A 16,723-nucleotide genomic window follows, 5' to 3' on the forward strand; every position below is an offset into this window, starting at 1 on the left:
CATTGTGGCTTCTGCTATCAGCTCAAGTCTTTTTAAAAACTTAAAAGTTTTTTATTAAATATACTTAATACATATATACAAGAAAAATAATCATGGTTTAAGGAACATCCAGGTACTTACCACCTAGTTAAAAAGAATATAAGCTACAGTAATGAAATGTCCTGTCCTCCTCCCTCCCTCCTGTTCTGAGGTAACCATTTTTTTTCTGAATTAAAATCCTTTTAAAATGCTTGTAATATTTGTGACCCTAAACTATCATTAGTTTTGCAAAATTCTGAACTTTACTGAAATGCAATCAGACATGTTCTGTACGTTGCTTCCCTCCCTCCCTCCTGTGTTGTTGCTTGTCACTAATTAATTTTCATATAGTCTTTCGTTATATGAATAAGCCAAAATTTATTATTCCAGTGAACAGTTTTGGATATTTGGCTTCATTTTAGTGCATTGCTAATACATCCGCAGCAATGTATCTTTTTAAAAAAATATTTTTATTGATTTTTAGGAAGAGGGTGGGGGAAGAGAAAGATTGATGTGAGATGTGAAGCTGAACTTCAATGGGCTGCTTCCTGCACGGTCCCCACCAGGGATGGAGCCCGCAACCCAGGCACGTGCCGACTGGGAATCGAAGCGGCAGACTTTCGGTGCACTAGATGATGCCCACTGAGCCACACCAGCCGAAGCTGTAATGAATCTTTCTGATACCTCTCAAGAGCAGTGGTTTTCAAACTGTGGGATATGCCCTGACTGGGGACCAAACCTGCAACCTTGGCCTATCAGGACGATGCTCTAACCAACAAAGCTACCTGGCCAGTGCCAGAACCAACATTTTTGAAATGAATTAATTTAGGATGAATTTTAGATACATCTCATATTGTAAGGTGGGTTTCACGCAGTGTTTGCATGTTGCAACACATATCCATATTCTCTACCCCTCGACAAAACCGGTCCTACCAACGTAGTTCCTGGTCTGCTCACATCCACACAAACGCAGTATTAGGGTTTTGAATGTGCGCCAATCTGGTGGTAGTGAAATGGCTATCGCTTTGGTTTTAATTTACATTTCCCTGATTACCACGAGGTTGAGAACGTTTCCTGTTTGTCAGCCTCGCTGGATTATTTTTTAAAAGGTAACTTATCCTCCCAATTGTATAAATTGAGCAAATGCATCTTTGTAACCCGAGAAAACTGCCTTCTAACTGCCGACCTCCGCTCGGAAATGACTGCTGCAGGCCACACACACAAACACAACTCCTCTCAGGCCGAGTACGATTCCGAAGGCAGAGAATGACCTCTGATGAGACAACCTTAAGAGAACTGAACCCGAGAGTCATGTACGGTAGACCTTCGACAGTCACAGGGATATACCCCAATACCTTTGGGAACCATTTAATCATTAAGTACTACTTCAGAATAATTTCTCTAGTAAAAGTCTGTGCAATAAGTAGAGAAAAGTAAGGCGGTACATAGGAGCTGATGCTCGGAAATCAATTGGGCTTATTCAATGGCTCGCACATGCCAGCCTGTCAATCCTGATTCAAATTTGTGCTTCTGGAGAATCCGAGATTACTTTTCTGGTTTTAATACTTTGGAGTTATGTGCAAATAGTTGAGACCACACATGTTAAATATTTGAATGCTAATTGTCCTCTGCACTTCCTTTTATTATCATCATAGCCTTTGCATCAGGATACACAGCAATGATAGCAAATTTCTTTTTAAAGCTTAGTATTAAATATTAAATATCTCTCCCCATTTTAATTTTACATTACTCTGCCAAGAAAAAAACTAAAACTCAAGTTATCTGAAGCCTGGACACACTTCCATGATTAGCTGCTGCCTCAAAGTTGGTGCCTTCTTCCTGCTGTCGTCAGATCCAGGCCCGAGACGGGACCGGCTACGATCGTTTCTGAAAAGTGTGCTACAAAATGGATGGCCTGTTCCAAGCCAGGTTACAAAGTAAGGACGGGGGTAAGGGAGGGACATTTTCTTCCAGAAATAGAATTTCTGAAGAGTCCCAGTCCATCATTTTTTCCCAAAATGGTTGGAGGAGGGATAAAATCTCAACATGAGCTTCAGAACGCTCTGTGCCAAGGGGACAGAGCTGCCTCGCTGAGGAGGGGCGTGGCCAGTGGTCACCCCTCCTCGGCGAGGGACATGGAAAGCTTATCCCCCGCCCTGAGGCGGGAAGGTGGGCTGAAGCCGGCTGGCACTGAATTCTCTAAGAGGTTTCTTCTAGAAACAGACAACTCAGACGCTTCCTTTCACTTCAGCAAGGAAGTTATTTTTGAAAGCACTTGGGAAGTTCCCCTCCAGCCTCGAGTGGGAGGCTCAGAGAAGAGAGTCATCGGTACAGCCGCCTTCCAAGCCGTAGCGGAATTCCTGAAGGTTGGAGACCCCATAGAAGTGGACGAAGGCTGCTGCCACCACCAGGACATGAAAAATCTGATGCGACTGGAACTGTGGGAACAAGAGGTGACCCTTAGAGTAATGGCAAGGAGGGATCAGACATGAGAAGAGAGCTCTTACCTCATCTAACTTCTCTCAAAGTTTTATGTCATGAAAATTATATTATTTGCTATAAATTTTTTAATGTTTTTATTGATTTTATAGAGAGGAAGGGAGAGGGAGAGAAGATCGATTAATTGCCTCTGGCATGGACCCTGACTGGCATATTGTATCCACAACCAGGGCATGTGCCTGACTGGGAACTGAACCAACCTTTGGTGCACAGGACGGACGCTCAAGGCACTGAGCCACACCGGCCAGGGCGTCAGAGCTCAGCCAGCATGGCTCAGTGGTTGAGCCTCCACCTATGGACCAGGAGGTCACGGTTTGATTCCCAGTTGCGGGCTTGATCCCCAGTGTGGGGCAGGCAGGAGGCAGCCAATCAGTGATTCTCTCATCATGATGTTTCTATATTGCTCTCCGTCTCCCTTCCTCTCTGAAATCAATAAAAATAGGTTAAAAAATAAATAAAAGTGTCAGAAATACACCAAAATGTTCATATTGATCACTCCCTCCCCCTGCCCACTTCCCCTGTACATGTATGTACCCCAAACACTACATGACCCCATGTCTGTACTGCCTTTTACTCAGACCTTTCACCTGGGGCCAGTCCCTGACCACAGGCACTGCTGGTAGAGCCGTTTCTTACCCATATGTCAAACTTTCCAGGAAAGAAGCGCTCAGGAATTCGAGCTGCATAGAGGCCAGCCCCGGTGATGTACATCACAGCCATGAGGAAGAACCAGCCCATCTGGCCCACGGTGGTGGCCTTGACGAAGCCCTCGGCGATGGTAAAGTGCATGGTGGGCACGACGCCGCTCAGACCCAGGCCCAGGAACACCCCTGCACAGAGCAGACCAGACGGTCAGGAAGGGGACAGCCGCCACACGGTGCACACTGCAGTTCCCTCTGGAATTCGATGTCTGTGAAAATCAGCTACTTTTCAGGAAGTTTGGCCACAAAATGGAGAATAGTTAGCAGATATTTCTTCAACATCCGGAATGGGAAGAAGGCTGTGGAAGTGCTTATATAGATATTACCCTCTAAACAGCACCAAGAACAAACCTCTCACATTCTTCACTATTCGTTAGGCAAAAGTGACCAAACCCTCTGGTGGCATCAGATCCACGAGCAGGTGAGGAGCAGGAACAAGAGTTAAACGAGCCATTCTTCACCTGCTCGCAGTTCTGGTGCCATCGAACTCAGGTGCAAGCTTCAGGTGCCTCTGAGGTGGGGAGGGGGAGACAGCTCCCCAGGAAGATCGTACACCATGAAGTACCCAGGCTCTGAGGTGGGGAGGGGGAGACAGCTCCCCAGGAAGATCGTACACCATGAAGTACCCAGGCTCTGAGGTGGGGAGGGGAGACAGCTCCCCAGAAAGATCGTACACTATGAAGCACCCAGGCTCTGACCCGAGCAGGTGAGGACATTCAAGTTAGAAGCTGGTGTCGCTGCTGGGACAGACAAGGGAGGTAAGAGGAAGGGAAGAACGGGCACCTGTCTCAACACAACGGGGGTTGGGGGGGGGGGGCAGGGACCACCTCTCCATTCTTAGATGTACCTTGTTAAAGCACCACGCCCAGCATGTGTGATGCTTGATGAACATTGAATTCTTTTAACTGCAAGTTACAACATACCAGATAATAAGAAATCTAAAGAGGTCACTGGTGTTGCTGTAAGTAATATGTAAGTAATAAAGCTTAAAATAGGAGTATAGGTGGCACAACCCAAAGATGCTCATGCTTTAGCTATTCCAGTAGTTGACATCAACCGGTGGCCTCCGTATGCACCCCGACTTGGGACCAAACCGAATGACACCCTGGGTATATGCGACTGGGAATCGAATTGGTGACCTTTGGGTGCACGGAATGATGCTCAGTCAACTGAGCCACACTGGCCAGGGCTGTATGTTTTTATAAGAGCAGTCATTTCTATACTTGCAGCTAATTGACAAACTTGGTCATTATGTGGCTTATTAGCATTCTATGAAATAATATGAAACCTGGGGGATAACGGAGCTTTAGAAGCCCATACTGTCGCCTGGCCGCCGTGGCTCAGTAGTTGAGCATCGTCCCATGCACCAAAAGGCTGCCGGTTCGGTCAGGGCATATCCCCCAGGTTGTGGGTGTGATCCGCGGTGGGAGTGCACATGGTCAATGACTCTCTCTCACATCGACATTTCTTTCTCTCCCGTTCTCCCTTCCAGTCTCTCTAAATTAATAAAAACATAAAAACAACAATACTGCTCTCAGGATTCTAAACACAAATCAGGGTTTGACTGGGGTCCTCAAACTGCAAATCTTAGGGCCTAAGGTTGAGCCTATTAGGGTCAAGGCTGAAAGACCTGTGAGATTTACATCACCTTCATACCCACCTGCTCTTGTCTGCCGGTGCTTAGGAGTGGCAAACCGGTCCCACTGTGCCACAATGATGGCGGAAATGCCCAGGACACAGATGATGGAGAGGTAGATGAGCCGTGGCTGTGGGGAGCAGTAGAAGGAGTAATAGAGCCATGGGACAAAGCTCCCCATAATCAGCAGGGCAATCCCTGAATAGTCCAGTCTGAAAGAGAGCCACAAAGTTAAAATGCATCAGTGGGAGAAATGAAGACTTCCTATGGCTCCTTTAACTGTCTGTTTTTCCTTCCATCTGCTCGCAGATCTGACCATCCCCCATCTCGTCTATATCCTGGATTGAAATCCACAAGGTTAAACACTTGTCTTTGCAGTGGAAGAGTTGCTAAGAGTCCCCAATCACAGAACTCTCTTCCCCTCAGGCCCCCTATTGGCACTTAAATTCAGCTTTTCGCTCAGGAGGGCTCTGACTGTCCCCCAGTTCTGACAAGTTGAGTTCTAAACACAAACCCTTAAATTGGAAGTAGTAGTAAGAGGTACTGCTGTTTTAATTGACTTTTAAATGATAAAAATGTATTGCCATTACTGGTGTTATTAGGAAAAAAACAAAATAATCCACCCCCACCACCAACAACAACAGGCTCAGAACGGGGATTATGGAAGGCAGCAGATGACAGGCATCTGGGGCTCCCAGCGATGTGTGGGCAGCGAAGATAAGTTGCTTGGCCGTGGGCAGGAGCACAGCAGAACGCAGCCAGGACCTGTCGCCACGCCCTGCTGGGCCCGGGCGCTGGTCTGGTGAGTAGCCCACTGGCACCCAGCTCACCCAGGACAGCGCTGAGCAGGTGGGAAATACAGTCCACAGCTGGGTTCCAGCTGTTGGGGCTACCGTGCATTTTTTCATGAAGGATTTAAAAGAGCCTCATCACTCTATTACACCTACAAGGTAGAAAGCCTTTCCTTGGGCACAGCAGGGCGTCTTCAGGGGCCACTGGGGGTCCCAGTCCTCAGGCCACAGGATGTGACAGCAGGGCCCGGTGTTCCCCTCCCTCCTCACCCCCGTCCCAATGGCAGGCCTTTCACTCACTTGGAAAAAGTCCGAGAGACTTTCTCTGAGTGACAGTAGACGGTGTGAAAGAGCCAGGAGAAGCTGAGGCAGAGCACTGCGCCCAGGAAGAACATGCCGAACACCACCTTCTCCTGCAGGGGCGCCATGAAGTACATGTTTGGTCTCAGCATGGTCAAGATTCCCAGGAACAGAAACAGCACAAAACCTAGAGGAGGAAGAGGAACAGAGCTGAGGAGGAAGGGAAGGTGTGCATTCCGACAATTGGTGTTAAATCAGGACTAACATTATAGGGTTTAGCTGTGGGAACTGTAGTCCAAAATTTTGGAGAAAATGGCACCAGTCACATAGACCCAGACAAAAAGATCATTTCAGAAAATGCTGGCATTTCGCTGTGACAGTGGAAATGTATGGAATGGAAGGAACTGCCTCCAAGCTGGACAGTTCTTCCAGGGATTACAAGATAACACCACACCTAGTTGCATCTTCTTCTCCCATTTCTAGTCCCCCCCCCCACCCCGCCTGCCTTACGGACCAATGACCAAGAGCTGACCAAGCTCACTGGCAGTTTGGAGGCGCAATGCCAGCTTTCAGTCAGCCAGAACAACTTTGTTCTTCCTAGCCAGAGACGAAGGCTATAAAACTCCTTTGCACTTAAAGAGACAAAAACTGCCTTTTCCCACCCACATCACTCACCAAGCAGATGGGTCCAGATGTTGCCGGTCTCCGTGTGGATGCGGAAGATGCTCCGGAAGCAGGCCCGGAAGGAGGGCATGGGCGGCCTGTGGCCGTGGAGCAGGTAATCGTTGTCTTTCAGCCAGTCAGGGAGCACGTCGTACGGGATGACCCTCCAGCGTCCCTCCCAGACCTGGAACGGTGGGAACATGAATGTGCCTGTGGCTTTTAAAACCATCATTTCAGCCTCCTTGACCCGCTCCTCCTGGAGATTCTGGCCGCCCCTGCTCTGCCCTTCCCAGGAAACGAAATCCTCACGGGGCCGAGACAGTGTCTTTTAGAGCAGGGGTTCTCAGCCTCGGACACGTGGACAGTGAGCAGAAGCCAGGGACAAGATGGAAAAACTTCTTGTTTTCACTCACCTCTAACTAAAATTCAACATTTCCCTCAATTTAAGTGTGAGCAGCAAACCACAGCAGGATTAGAACTGTGACACTGTCATCAACAGAAATCACAGATATTTTCATACCTTAGTTTTGCAGATACCAACATATTTTTATTCATCACTACTTAGAACTTAAAAATTTTGTCCTGGCCGGGTAGCTTAGTTGGTTAGAGCTACCCAATACATAAAAGGCTGTGGGACTGATCCCCAGTCAGGGCACATACAAGAATCAACAAATAAATGTATAGATAAGTGGAACAACAAATTGATATCTCTCTCTCTCTCTCTCTCTCTCTCTCTCTCTATCAATAAAATTTAAAAAACCACAAATTTTAATATAATATTTTAAAGCTTGTCATTAATGCATATTTAATGTTTTAATAAAGGAGCCCAATCACATTTTAATATTTTGATGACTGCCAAAGGGATCCACAGCAAAAATAATTGAGAGCTCCTGTTTAGTACATATATTTAAATATTTATTTATTTATTTTTATTGTTTAAAGTATTACATGTGTCTCCTTTTTCCCGATTGCCCCTCCCCCCCCCCACCCCGTCGCCACTCCTGCTCAGAACATATTTTGAATAATGCTTTAACACATTAGGCAGTAAAAATCTGCTAGCCTGATATTTACTGCACCTTAAGCAAAAACAAATACACACAGGATCAAAGGTCTTTAGCCCACTGCAGGCCCACCTGCTGGGACACCCCCAGTAAGCCCACCGCCCCTCCCCTCCATAAGCTCAGCACCTTATACACGAACTCCTCCATCTTCTCCATGGCATGGTGTGCTTGCAGGGGGAGTGTCAGGACCCTCACCTCCTCCTCCTCCTCCTGGGGCACTGGGCATGCTTGCTCTTCTTCAGCCTGTGAGAAAAAATAAACACAAACCCATCCTAGCAGTCACCTCATAAACCGTGCTATTGCAGGCCAGACAGCTCTAGGGAAACCCCAACTCAATGCTGTGTGCACAGGGCCTTGTGGCCTCTTCTTTAAAGCATGACAGTTAGTAAGCTCACGACACTCTAGTTCAAGATCGACTGATACTGTGTAAATGCTGGCGTGAAAGCTCAGTTCACACAGGAGACAGGCTGATGGGAACTGGCAATGGAGGGAGGGCACAGGATGAGCACACTAGTCCCCACGTTCTGTAAGTCTGAAGGCCCCCCTCCCCCAATCTCTAGAACAGCGCTTCTCAAGTTCCCCCAATTTCCCAAATACTTCCACCTCCCAGACCACGAGATTCTCAAAGCAAAGAGCAGGACTGAGTCTCAGATCCCCCGAGGACTGAGATCTGCTCACAGTTCCGTTTGCTGACTTTGGGGTGCCATGATGACAGAACTTTGTATCCTCAGGAGGACCTGGGCCCGGGACTGATTCCACAGAAGAAAGCACCCGGGGCAGGAGCACCCTCATGGAGACTGTCCCGCGACTCCAAGCCACGGCGGAGCCTGGCACTCAGCTCCTTCCCCGACATCCTCTCTCCCTCCTGCTGATGGTCCCTGGTAAGCAGACGGCCCCTCTCGGGCTGTGACGGATTCCAGTTTGCCTACCCAACAGCACACTCCCTCTTGTCCTCGTGACAGAGTCCTTGGTGTCGTTACTGTAATTTTACTCAGGCCCAATGAGAAGCTAGCGTTGCCCAAGCTCCACTGCAGCTGAACATGACTCCACAACTTCCCACAGGTGGCGTCAAGGGCAGTGTCTTCTAGAAAGGGCGGGTCCTTCTCCCCTCCTCCTTGGTGGTGGCCAGTGTGGGCCTGGTGGGTGACCTCAAGAATGAAGGAGGAGGGTTTTCTTTGTGCTTAATCCCTTCACCTTTTTCACCCAGCCCCACAACCCCTCCCCTGACAGCTGTCAGTCTGTTCTCTGTATCCATGAGTCATGGTGATTATCTGAGGGGAAGCAGCGGGGGAGGTCGGAGAGGGTAAAGGGGGGAACAAATGGTGATGGAAGGAGGACACGTGATACAATATACAGATGATGAATTATAGAATTGCACCCCTAAAACCTATATAATTTTATTAGCCAGTGTCACTCCAATAAATTAAAAATAATTTTTTTAAATGAAGGAGGAGCAAGACAGGTGCCTGGCAGTGGCGCAGCCTCCACACAGCCTTGGCCAGTTCCTTCTAGAACCCTTTACTGGACAGACTGCTGTCTTGCCAGAGCCACAGGGATGTTTGTTTGTTATATGAAGCCAAACCTCACCTAACTGACCCTTCGTTCGCTCAGCCATTTACTGATGACGTATGGGATTGTAGGCCTTGTGCTAAGCACTGGGGTTATAAAGATGAGCGAATTCATAAAAGCGCACAGTGGGGAAAACATACAAATAAAAAGATCCTTCGACCCAGCATGAGGACGAGGTGAGACATTCCCAGGGTGCCCTGGTTCCCCTTCTGGGGAGGGAGGTGAGACGGCAGAGGCTCCAGGAGAAAGTCCGATGGAGGACATCACTCCAGGAAAGACAACTTACTTTGGCCGGGTCAGCGATCCCGCGTTTGCCCTTCTCTTCCAGCAGGGGTCCCAGTTCCGCCAGCTCCACCGTGTCAGTCTCCCTGTTACTGGCAGGAGCCCCATTGCCCTGTGCCACCACCGGTGCTTTGTGAGAAGACATCTAGCTGGTACCTCAGGACCCTGCAGCGTCAGCTTGGGGACAGGCTGGGTGTCTCAGCCCCAGGGGGCAGACACTAAAAGCAAACACAGACAAGGGCGCTGACAAATTGCTCCTCTTCTGGTTCCATTTCCACAAGTCGGCACTGAGTACGATGCTAGCTAATAAACTCATTCTGTCGCCAATTCTAAAGGCCACTTAATGCTAAAAAGAAATCTATTCCTTCTTCCTCTTTAATAGTAGCCTTTACTCAGAACCCCACTAATCTCACAGGTAAGGCTGAAAATAGAGCACTTGGTTGTTTGCCTTCAAAGCATCTGTGGTTTTCGTACCAAACTGTCACCACAGAAAAACAGTGTCTACCCTCAACTCCCCCACTTGTATGGACCCCATTCAGTGAGAAGAAATAGCCCATCAAGCCAAAGCTATTCGCCCAAGAAAGGTCTGGCTTTGAGGCTGTGGAGCAAAAATATGAAGTCAACACCTGGCTGTGACTACAAGGCCTCCCAGGCTTAGAAAGGAATTAAGTGCCAGCTGGACTCAGCTGGGTTTTACCTACAAATGCTCGGATAATGCAAATACCCTGCATGCAGAGGGAGCTCCTGGGCTAGCTGCCCAGCGGTTAATTTCTCTGTGAGGCCTCCTAATTCTATGATAGGATTAGAGCGTGGGTTCAACACTTAGATAACACCCTTCACCACCATTTCCCTGTAAGGTAACCAATCACTTACCTGAAAGCAGGAAGCTGAGCACAAGGAGGCAGCCTTGCCCTTTGCCACACAAATCCCAAACCGGCTCAGCAAGAGCCTGGCCAGCCACCACAGGTCGTGAGCAAAGCCTCGCTCAAACGAGCCTTTCAGAAACCAGACAGGCAGATTCTTCAGGAAAACCAGGGAAACCTAGAACTCCGTTTTCGAGGAACTCTCCAAACCCTCAGGCCCTCCAGAGCTGGACTTCAGATAGCCGTCTTTAACCAGGCCTCAGGGTGATGAAAATAGTATTGGAAGGTGCCAAAGAGTTCCACTATCCTGTAAATGACCAGGTTTTTCCCTCTCCCAGAAACAAGGAGTTTATGTCTCATAGCTGTAGTAGTAGCCATAATATTAGCATTTTCTTGCCCTGGCTACCTGTGTCCCCATAACTCCAGGGCAATGCAAAGAGGACCACGTAACGCCTACTCATGGAATGAGTTGCTTTACAGGAGTGGAAACTTAAGCTTAGGGAACCACAACTTGTGTAAGGGCAGCAAGTAAGCGTGACTCTGCTCCCAGGGGAAACTGTCTCTTTCTTGTACAAGTTCTTCTTTTAAAATCCAAAAGTAATCACACTTTCTTCTCAGGGATTACAGTTGGTTTATGTAGGCAAGTGAGGGCAATCCTCAAATTTCAAAAGTCATGCTGTGCTCAACTCACAAGCACAACGGAAAGCAACAAGCAAATTTAGTTCAAGAGACAAACAAAAATTCACTGTACATGGGCCTTTCCATGGTGTCAACACAAAGAAAGTTCCTCTTTCTTCAAATGTGCAGACTGACAAGACAGAGGCCACTTAGGCAACAGCTGAGCCCACGGAGACCAGGAAACGGGAGGCCCCTGGACAGCTCAGGAGAGAGGCAACCCACGTGAGAAGCAACGTTGGGAAATCCTCTTCAGTAGGCTGACCACAAAACACGTTTCCTCACAGGGAAGCACTACCTTACCAACAGCTTTACTGAGAAGGACTTTATATTGGGAAACATATATAAATAGCTTTGGGCATCTCGCAGAAGTAAGTCTCGAAAGGAGAATACACTTAGCTTAGTATACTGCTGGCAGTACTTCAGAGACGGCCAAAAAATTATTCTCAGGTTTAGGGATCCAGTACTACCTCGAATGGATACAGATCCCTGATTCTGGTCGGAGCCCACAGTTCAAAAGGAATGAATGGATGAATGGGGCAGCTTTCCAGCCAGCAAGCATGTGACTCATTAACCTTTATCACCAGCTAAGGATTTATGCGCTTTCTGGTGCTGGTGGAGCTTTCCCCTTTCACTGAATACGTAACCAATGCATTTAGTGCTGCGCCCTCAGGCATTCTCAGCTACTGTGCAAAATACAAAGTGGAACACGTCAAGGAGCCTGCAATCAGAGGGCACAAGGTAATTTGTGGCATCAGTAAAGCCAGGGATACAAGAACCCCTAAACTAGAACAGCCACACACAAAGTTCAGTTACTCTGAATGCTGGGAAACTATTTTAGGAGAAGCAATCAGAATAACATAGCCAAACGTTAAGTTGGGCAATCAGGGTCAAGAGATCAGATGCAGAACCCAGCTTGGTAGTCTTAAAATTTCCTCATTTGATCTGAAAAGTTCCTACGCCCTCAAGTCTAGGTTCTCCTAGGACAGTGGTGGCGAACCTATGACCTCATTTTTTTGGTTGACTTTTTTTTGTTAAATGGCATTTAAATATATAAAATAAATATCAAAAATATAAATCTTTGTTTTACTATGGTTGCAAATATCAAAAAATTTCTATATGTGACACGGCACCAGAGTTAAGTTAGAGTTTGTCAAAATGCTGACACACCGAGCTCAAAAGGTTCGCCATCACTGTCCTAGGATAACCTCAGTTTTTGGCCCTCATCAAAGTCTTTCCCGTTTCTGTCCAAATCATCTGCTGCTAATTTTTCTGATTCCCTCCAACTCCTCTATTACTCGCTCCTACACTCCCCACCCCCTAGCAGTGTCTCCTAGATTCAGTCACTAAGCCTAACACCCCATTAACTCATCAACCCGCCATCAGCTACAAGATATGTCATCATGCAATGAAATACATACAGTGGAGGTCATCATAGTGAGCAAAAGTCCACTGTCCACTTTGGTCTTCTAAACTGTAGCAACACAGAGACAGGAGAGGGAGAGAGAGGGGTCGGAGGTCTGGCAAGAAAGAAGAGCAGATAATACTAGGACCTGAAAATACCATTTCTGACAGGGCAGCCCACTCATAAACAGCTGGGAGTTATTACAAATGTTTTAGTCTCTATGATATATAAAATCAGCATAAACCCTTAAGTTGTTAAGACTGATTCTGGGAGCACTAAGGACTTCAGCTAGCTACATCCTTATGTATTTTAGAAAATTCACCACACCCAATATAGCAAATTATAATTGGGCCAAATCCCACCGAATGCATTTTTTGATGGGATTTCTTCAATTCCAGCTAATAAGTCTTTACCACTAAGCTTTCTATCTGGATAAACCAATATTAGAGAGTAGAATATGGAGGCAGGGAGGTGTTTGTGCTCCTATAAATAAGATAATCTTGTGCCAAACTTGAGAAAGGACTGATTCTCAATCACTCGCCAGCCAGCTGGAGACATTTTTGGAGACATTTATGCTGAGAACCAGTTCCCAATTTTCCAGGCTATTGCACTCTCCTTCCCTGGAGTCAATGGGCACAAGTCCTAGAGGTTTTATTCTGGGGTCCCTGCACCCCTAGAGGTTCCATGGGTAGGCTCTGTGTATGCCTACCTGACTAGTCTAGCAGAAAAGACAAGAGAGCACACAGCTGTCTTCTCCTCTTGATACCCTCTGCTGGGAAAAGGCCGATGCTGAAAATTACCAACTGCAGTAACAGGGCCTCGGCTTTCCTACTTGATGCCAAGTCACTGGCTTAAGAGTCTGAAGCGGAAAATCACAAGCTTATGTCCTTTGTAGCTCTTCTCCAGCTAAAGCAGTCCCAGCAGGAGGTCTTTTTTTTTCCTTTCCCAAACAGACAGTAAGCTTTTCAAATGCCATGATAAAAAAAAAAGAAGAAGAAGAAAAAAGTAAATGGTACACAGGCACATGCAGCAGTCCCTGTTTCAATACCTGGCCATCAGTACATTGCAGACACACGGTTAGTAGTTACACACCGTAATGGTCACTTGACACGGGGTGCCCCAGAATCCCCCATGAAACAAACGCAAGCCAAGTACACACTTAGAAGCCAATTACTGAGAACTGGTTTGTCTAGGGGGCACTTTCAAGGTCCTTTCAAACCAAGATAGCTACAAACTTTATAAATAATAACCACACCCCAACACTTCTGAGCAGAAAAAGAGAATCAACTCTGAGTGTAGTGAGAGGAACAAAGTCCAGTGAGAGGCATTAGGGACAAATGGACGTTAAGGAGAAAATGTAATGCTTTTAATGGGTACCAACACCAGAAAACCCCCAACATAATTCATAAAGCTTCCAATTTAAAGATGAATGTTGAGTTCGCCAGTGTGATCACAGGAGATGGAAAGGAATAATGTAATGTGTCAGGAGTGTCAGTGTGGCTTTATGTTATAAGGAAGTAGAGACCTTCCAGGGAAATAGAGAACTGGCCTAGAAAGAAACACAAATTTTGTTTTTGTTCTTTCTTTTTCGTATTTTTTTCCTTTTTAAGCCCCCCCCCCCCCCACTTTTCCATAAAGAATTCTTGGAAAGGTAAACGGAGGCCAGCCTGAAGAAACGGAAGATGGCCTGACAGCCTACCTAGGCTGGTGCACTTGACCCATCAGCAGTGGGAGCCTCTGGATTAATGCTGCTTCCTGACACTTCCCTGAGATTCTTTCCTACTTGCAGGTAAAGTGATTGGTTTAATCCCTGGAGAATCACAGAAATGCTTGGCCACTGAGAACAGAACGCGTTCAGATTCCGCTCTGCAAGCAGGTACAGGGGAGCTGCTCTAAGATGGGCCTCCGCAGGCCGGTAGGACTGGCTCCCCAGGTGCCAACCAGGACAGGAGCAGCAGTTCCTCCCGGAATCACTCTGTGGCTGTGAGCTGGGACTGCTGCCCGACACTGCGATCTGTTAAGCACCACCCAGCGAGCTCCTCCGACCGCAGATGCTGTGAAAACATCGAGCAGCTGCACCGGGACAGGTGCCCCGCGCCCTCCAAGAGGAAAGCAGTGAACAGACCCCCGCTGCATTTCAGAAAAGAGCCACCACAGCGTTCACCTATCTAAGTGGCAGCCTCCCCCTGTCGCTGTCGGTCTAACCACCGGGGGAAAGACTACGGTTGCTCAGTGAGTCCTCCTGGGCTCCTACGGCTCCTCCCACACGGAGTCCGTGTCAACTGAAGTGCCTCGTCAGGTTCCCACCGCCGAGGAGGCAGGAAAAGCTGAGGGAAAGCATCGATCTACTTTGTTTTCTTAAAAATCAAAGGCGTGAAGGACAAATCTTAAGCATAAGATGGCAAACATCAATGCAGAATTTCTGAGGGAATGGAATTTCGTCTTCCCCCAAAGTAGTTTAGCCTTTGCTCCAGGTCAGCGTTCAGGATTCCCGTAAACAAAGGTGAACTGTCCGCTAACCTCCCCTTTCCCAACACCGAGGAGGGGGCAGTGTCGGTCTGATCTGACCAAGACCAGGTCGAGGATCCCTGGGGCTCTCGGGCCGCGGTCCTGCGAGCCGGCCCCCACCCTCCCCCCGCTCCCCCGCGCTCGCGCCGCCGCCGGGACCGGGCTCCGTTCTGGGCCTGGCCCGCCCCCAGCCAGAGCCCGAATCCCGACATCTCCCCGGGCGGGGCGGGAGGACACCGCACTCACCAGCACGGCCGGCCGCTCGGAAGCCGGGGCCGCGGCCCATCCGCCCTTAAGAGGCTTTCGAGGTCGCCTCGGAGGCGGCGCGCGGCTGGGAGGGGCCGGAAATGTTTACAACACCGACCGCGGAGAGCCGGAGCGGCGGCCGGCGTCGGGCGGGGTCTCGGACCTCGGGGCGCCCCCGTCGCGAGCCGGGGCCTAGCGCCTCGGGGCCCCAACCCCCGGCCACTCGCTCGCCGCCGCCCCCGAAACTTACCGCCGGCGACGGGCTCAGCTGGGGCCCGCGGAGCCCGCGCTACATCCCGCAGCGCCGCAGGCGGCCTGCAGCCCAGCGGCCCAGATCTGGACGCTCCCCGCGCCGGAAGGGGGCCCAGCGCTGACGTCACCTCTGCGCCGCAGCTCCGGCCCCTCCCACGGAGGGTCTTCCTCCAGCAGGCCAATCACAGGCCCGCTCCCCTGGGCCACGCCCCCGCGCAGCTCCGATCCCGAGCCCCGCCTCCTTGGCTGGGTGAGGACCACACCCCCAGCTGCACGCGGGAGCGCCCGACGGAGGAATGTCGGGGCGTTGGGCTGCACCCCGCCGCGTTTCATCCCTGTGCCCGTCCTCTCCGCTGGCAAACCCCTGATCTCACCATGGCCGATGCCACTTGTTTGCTCTTCCAAACACTCCTGAGCCCCTCTTCTTCAGCCTCTTGGTCCCGCCCACATTGATTGACCGGCACCATCACGTGCGAAGTACTGGGCTCCACTTCGGTTTGGCGCCTGTTATTTCTGGAATAAACAGCGGCCTCCAGCCTTGCTCCAGAACTCACTGCCCAGTCTGTGCTCCCACGCTCCGGCCCGAGTGCAGGTCTGGGAGACCTCGGTGGTGCAGCCCCCCTCTAACCACAGAGCGTGATTTGAGGCAGTGATTTTCAACCAACGAGCTAGATCAGCAAAATTTATATTTTTTGGTGTGCCAGAGAATTTTAAATTAGTTTACATGGGCTATGAGATGAAAAAGGTTGAATATCACTGATCTGAGGGACCACTTTCTCAGTTCTCCGGAGGATGGGGCATAACTAGTGCGATTTTAGATGGTAGTTGGTGACAGTCTATGGCTACCTGGGGTCAGTGAGATTCTCTTGGTGCTGGTTAAAAGCATGGGCTTGAGTAACCCAGACCCAGGTTTCCATTCCTGGCCGACCGATGATCTTGAGCACCTTACTGAATGCCTCACCTGAAAAATGGGAAGAAAACCGTGCTCCTTCACTGGGTCTTTGTCAGGATTGAGATGATTTATGCAGGCTCTTCTATGATGCCAGGCAAATGGCAATGCTTCATACATGTTGGCTGTTATGTGATGCCTGCTGTATAAAACCCTCAGAAACGTTCATTGTCCACCGGACTGACTTTAATTTTCCTCAGCGAGACCTTTGCCAAATCCTTAATCTTAGACTCAGGATGATCATAAGGATTAAATTATGAATACTTAAGCAAGTGTCTGGTTTGTGGCTGTGAACTCAGCAACGT

General features: G+C 48.9%; 1 protein-coding gene across 4 annotated transcripts; it reads right to left on the minus strand.

The window, feature by feature from the left end:
• Positions 1 to 1,639: 1,639 nt before the first annotated feature.
• Positions 1,640 to 15,615, minus strand: ADIPOR1 (adiponectin receptor 1). Of its 4 annotated transcripts, none has more exons than XM_014448334.2 (10): positions 15,468 to 15,601; positions 13,173 to 13,424; positions 12,480 to 12,532; positions 9,525 to 9,738; positions 7,796 to 7,912; positions 6,621 to 6,792; positions 5,946 to 6,132; positions 4,879 to 5,066; positions 3,154 to 3,347; positions 1,640 to 2,456 (listed from the first exon to the last, which is right to left on the minus strand). In XM_014448334.2, the coding sequence occupies exons 4-10, from the start codon at positions 9,663 to 9,665 to the stop codon at positions 2,328 to 2,330; spliced, it is 1,128 nt and encodes a 375-aa protein (XP_014303820.1). In that variant the 5' UTR covers positions 9,666 to 9,738; positions 12,480 to 12,532; positions 13,173 to 13,424; positions 15,468 to 15,601; the 3' UTR covers positions 1,640 to 2,327. The 4 variants fall into 4 exon arrangements, with proteins under 4 accessions (XP_014303820.1, XP_023602945.1, XP_006106392.1 ...); XM_023747177.1 differs by having other exon boundaries at positions 12,480 to 12,578; XM_006106330.3 differs by lacking the exons at positions 12,480 to 12,532; positions 13,173 to 13,424 and having other exon boundaries at positions 15,468 to 15,615.
• Between the last annotated feature and the right edge of the window lie 1,108 nt (positions 15,616 to 16,723).

The sequence above is a fragment of the Myotis lucifugus genome, unplaced genomic scaffold (genome assembly GCF_000147115.1).
Source record: "Myotis lucifugus unplaced genomic scaffold, Myoluc2.0 scaffold_808, whole genome shotgun sequence".
Classification (NCBI taxonomy): domain Eukaryota; kingdom Metazoa; phylum Chordata; class Mammalia; order Chiroptera; family Vespertilionidae; genus Myotis; species Myotis lucifugus.

Excerpts from the sequence above, each read along its gene's own strand:
- ADIPOR1 (XM_006106330.3), bottom strand. The coding sequence starts at position 9,665 with ATGTCTTCTCACAAAGCACCGGTGGTGGCACAGGGCAATGGGGCTCCT. Across the intron at positions 7,913-9,524 it reads GGATCGCTGACCCGGCCAAA|GCTGAAGAAGAGCAAGCATG; the intron begins GTAAGTTGTCTT and ends TTTTTCTCACAG. Across the intron at positions 5,067-5,945 it reads GTCTCTCGGACTTTTTCCAA|ACTGGACTATTCAGGGATTG; the intron begins GTGAGTGAAAGG and ends GCTCTCTTTCAG.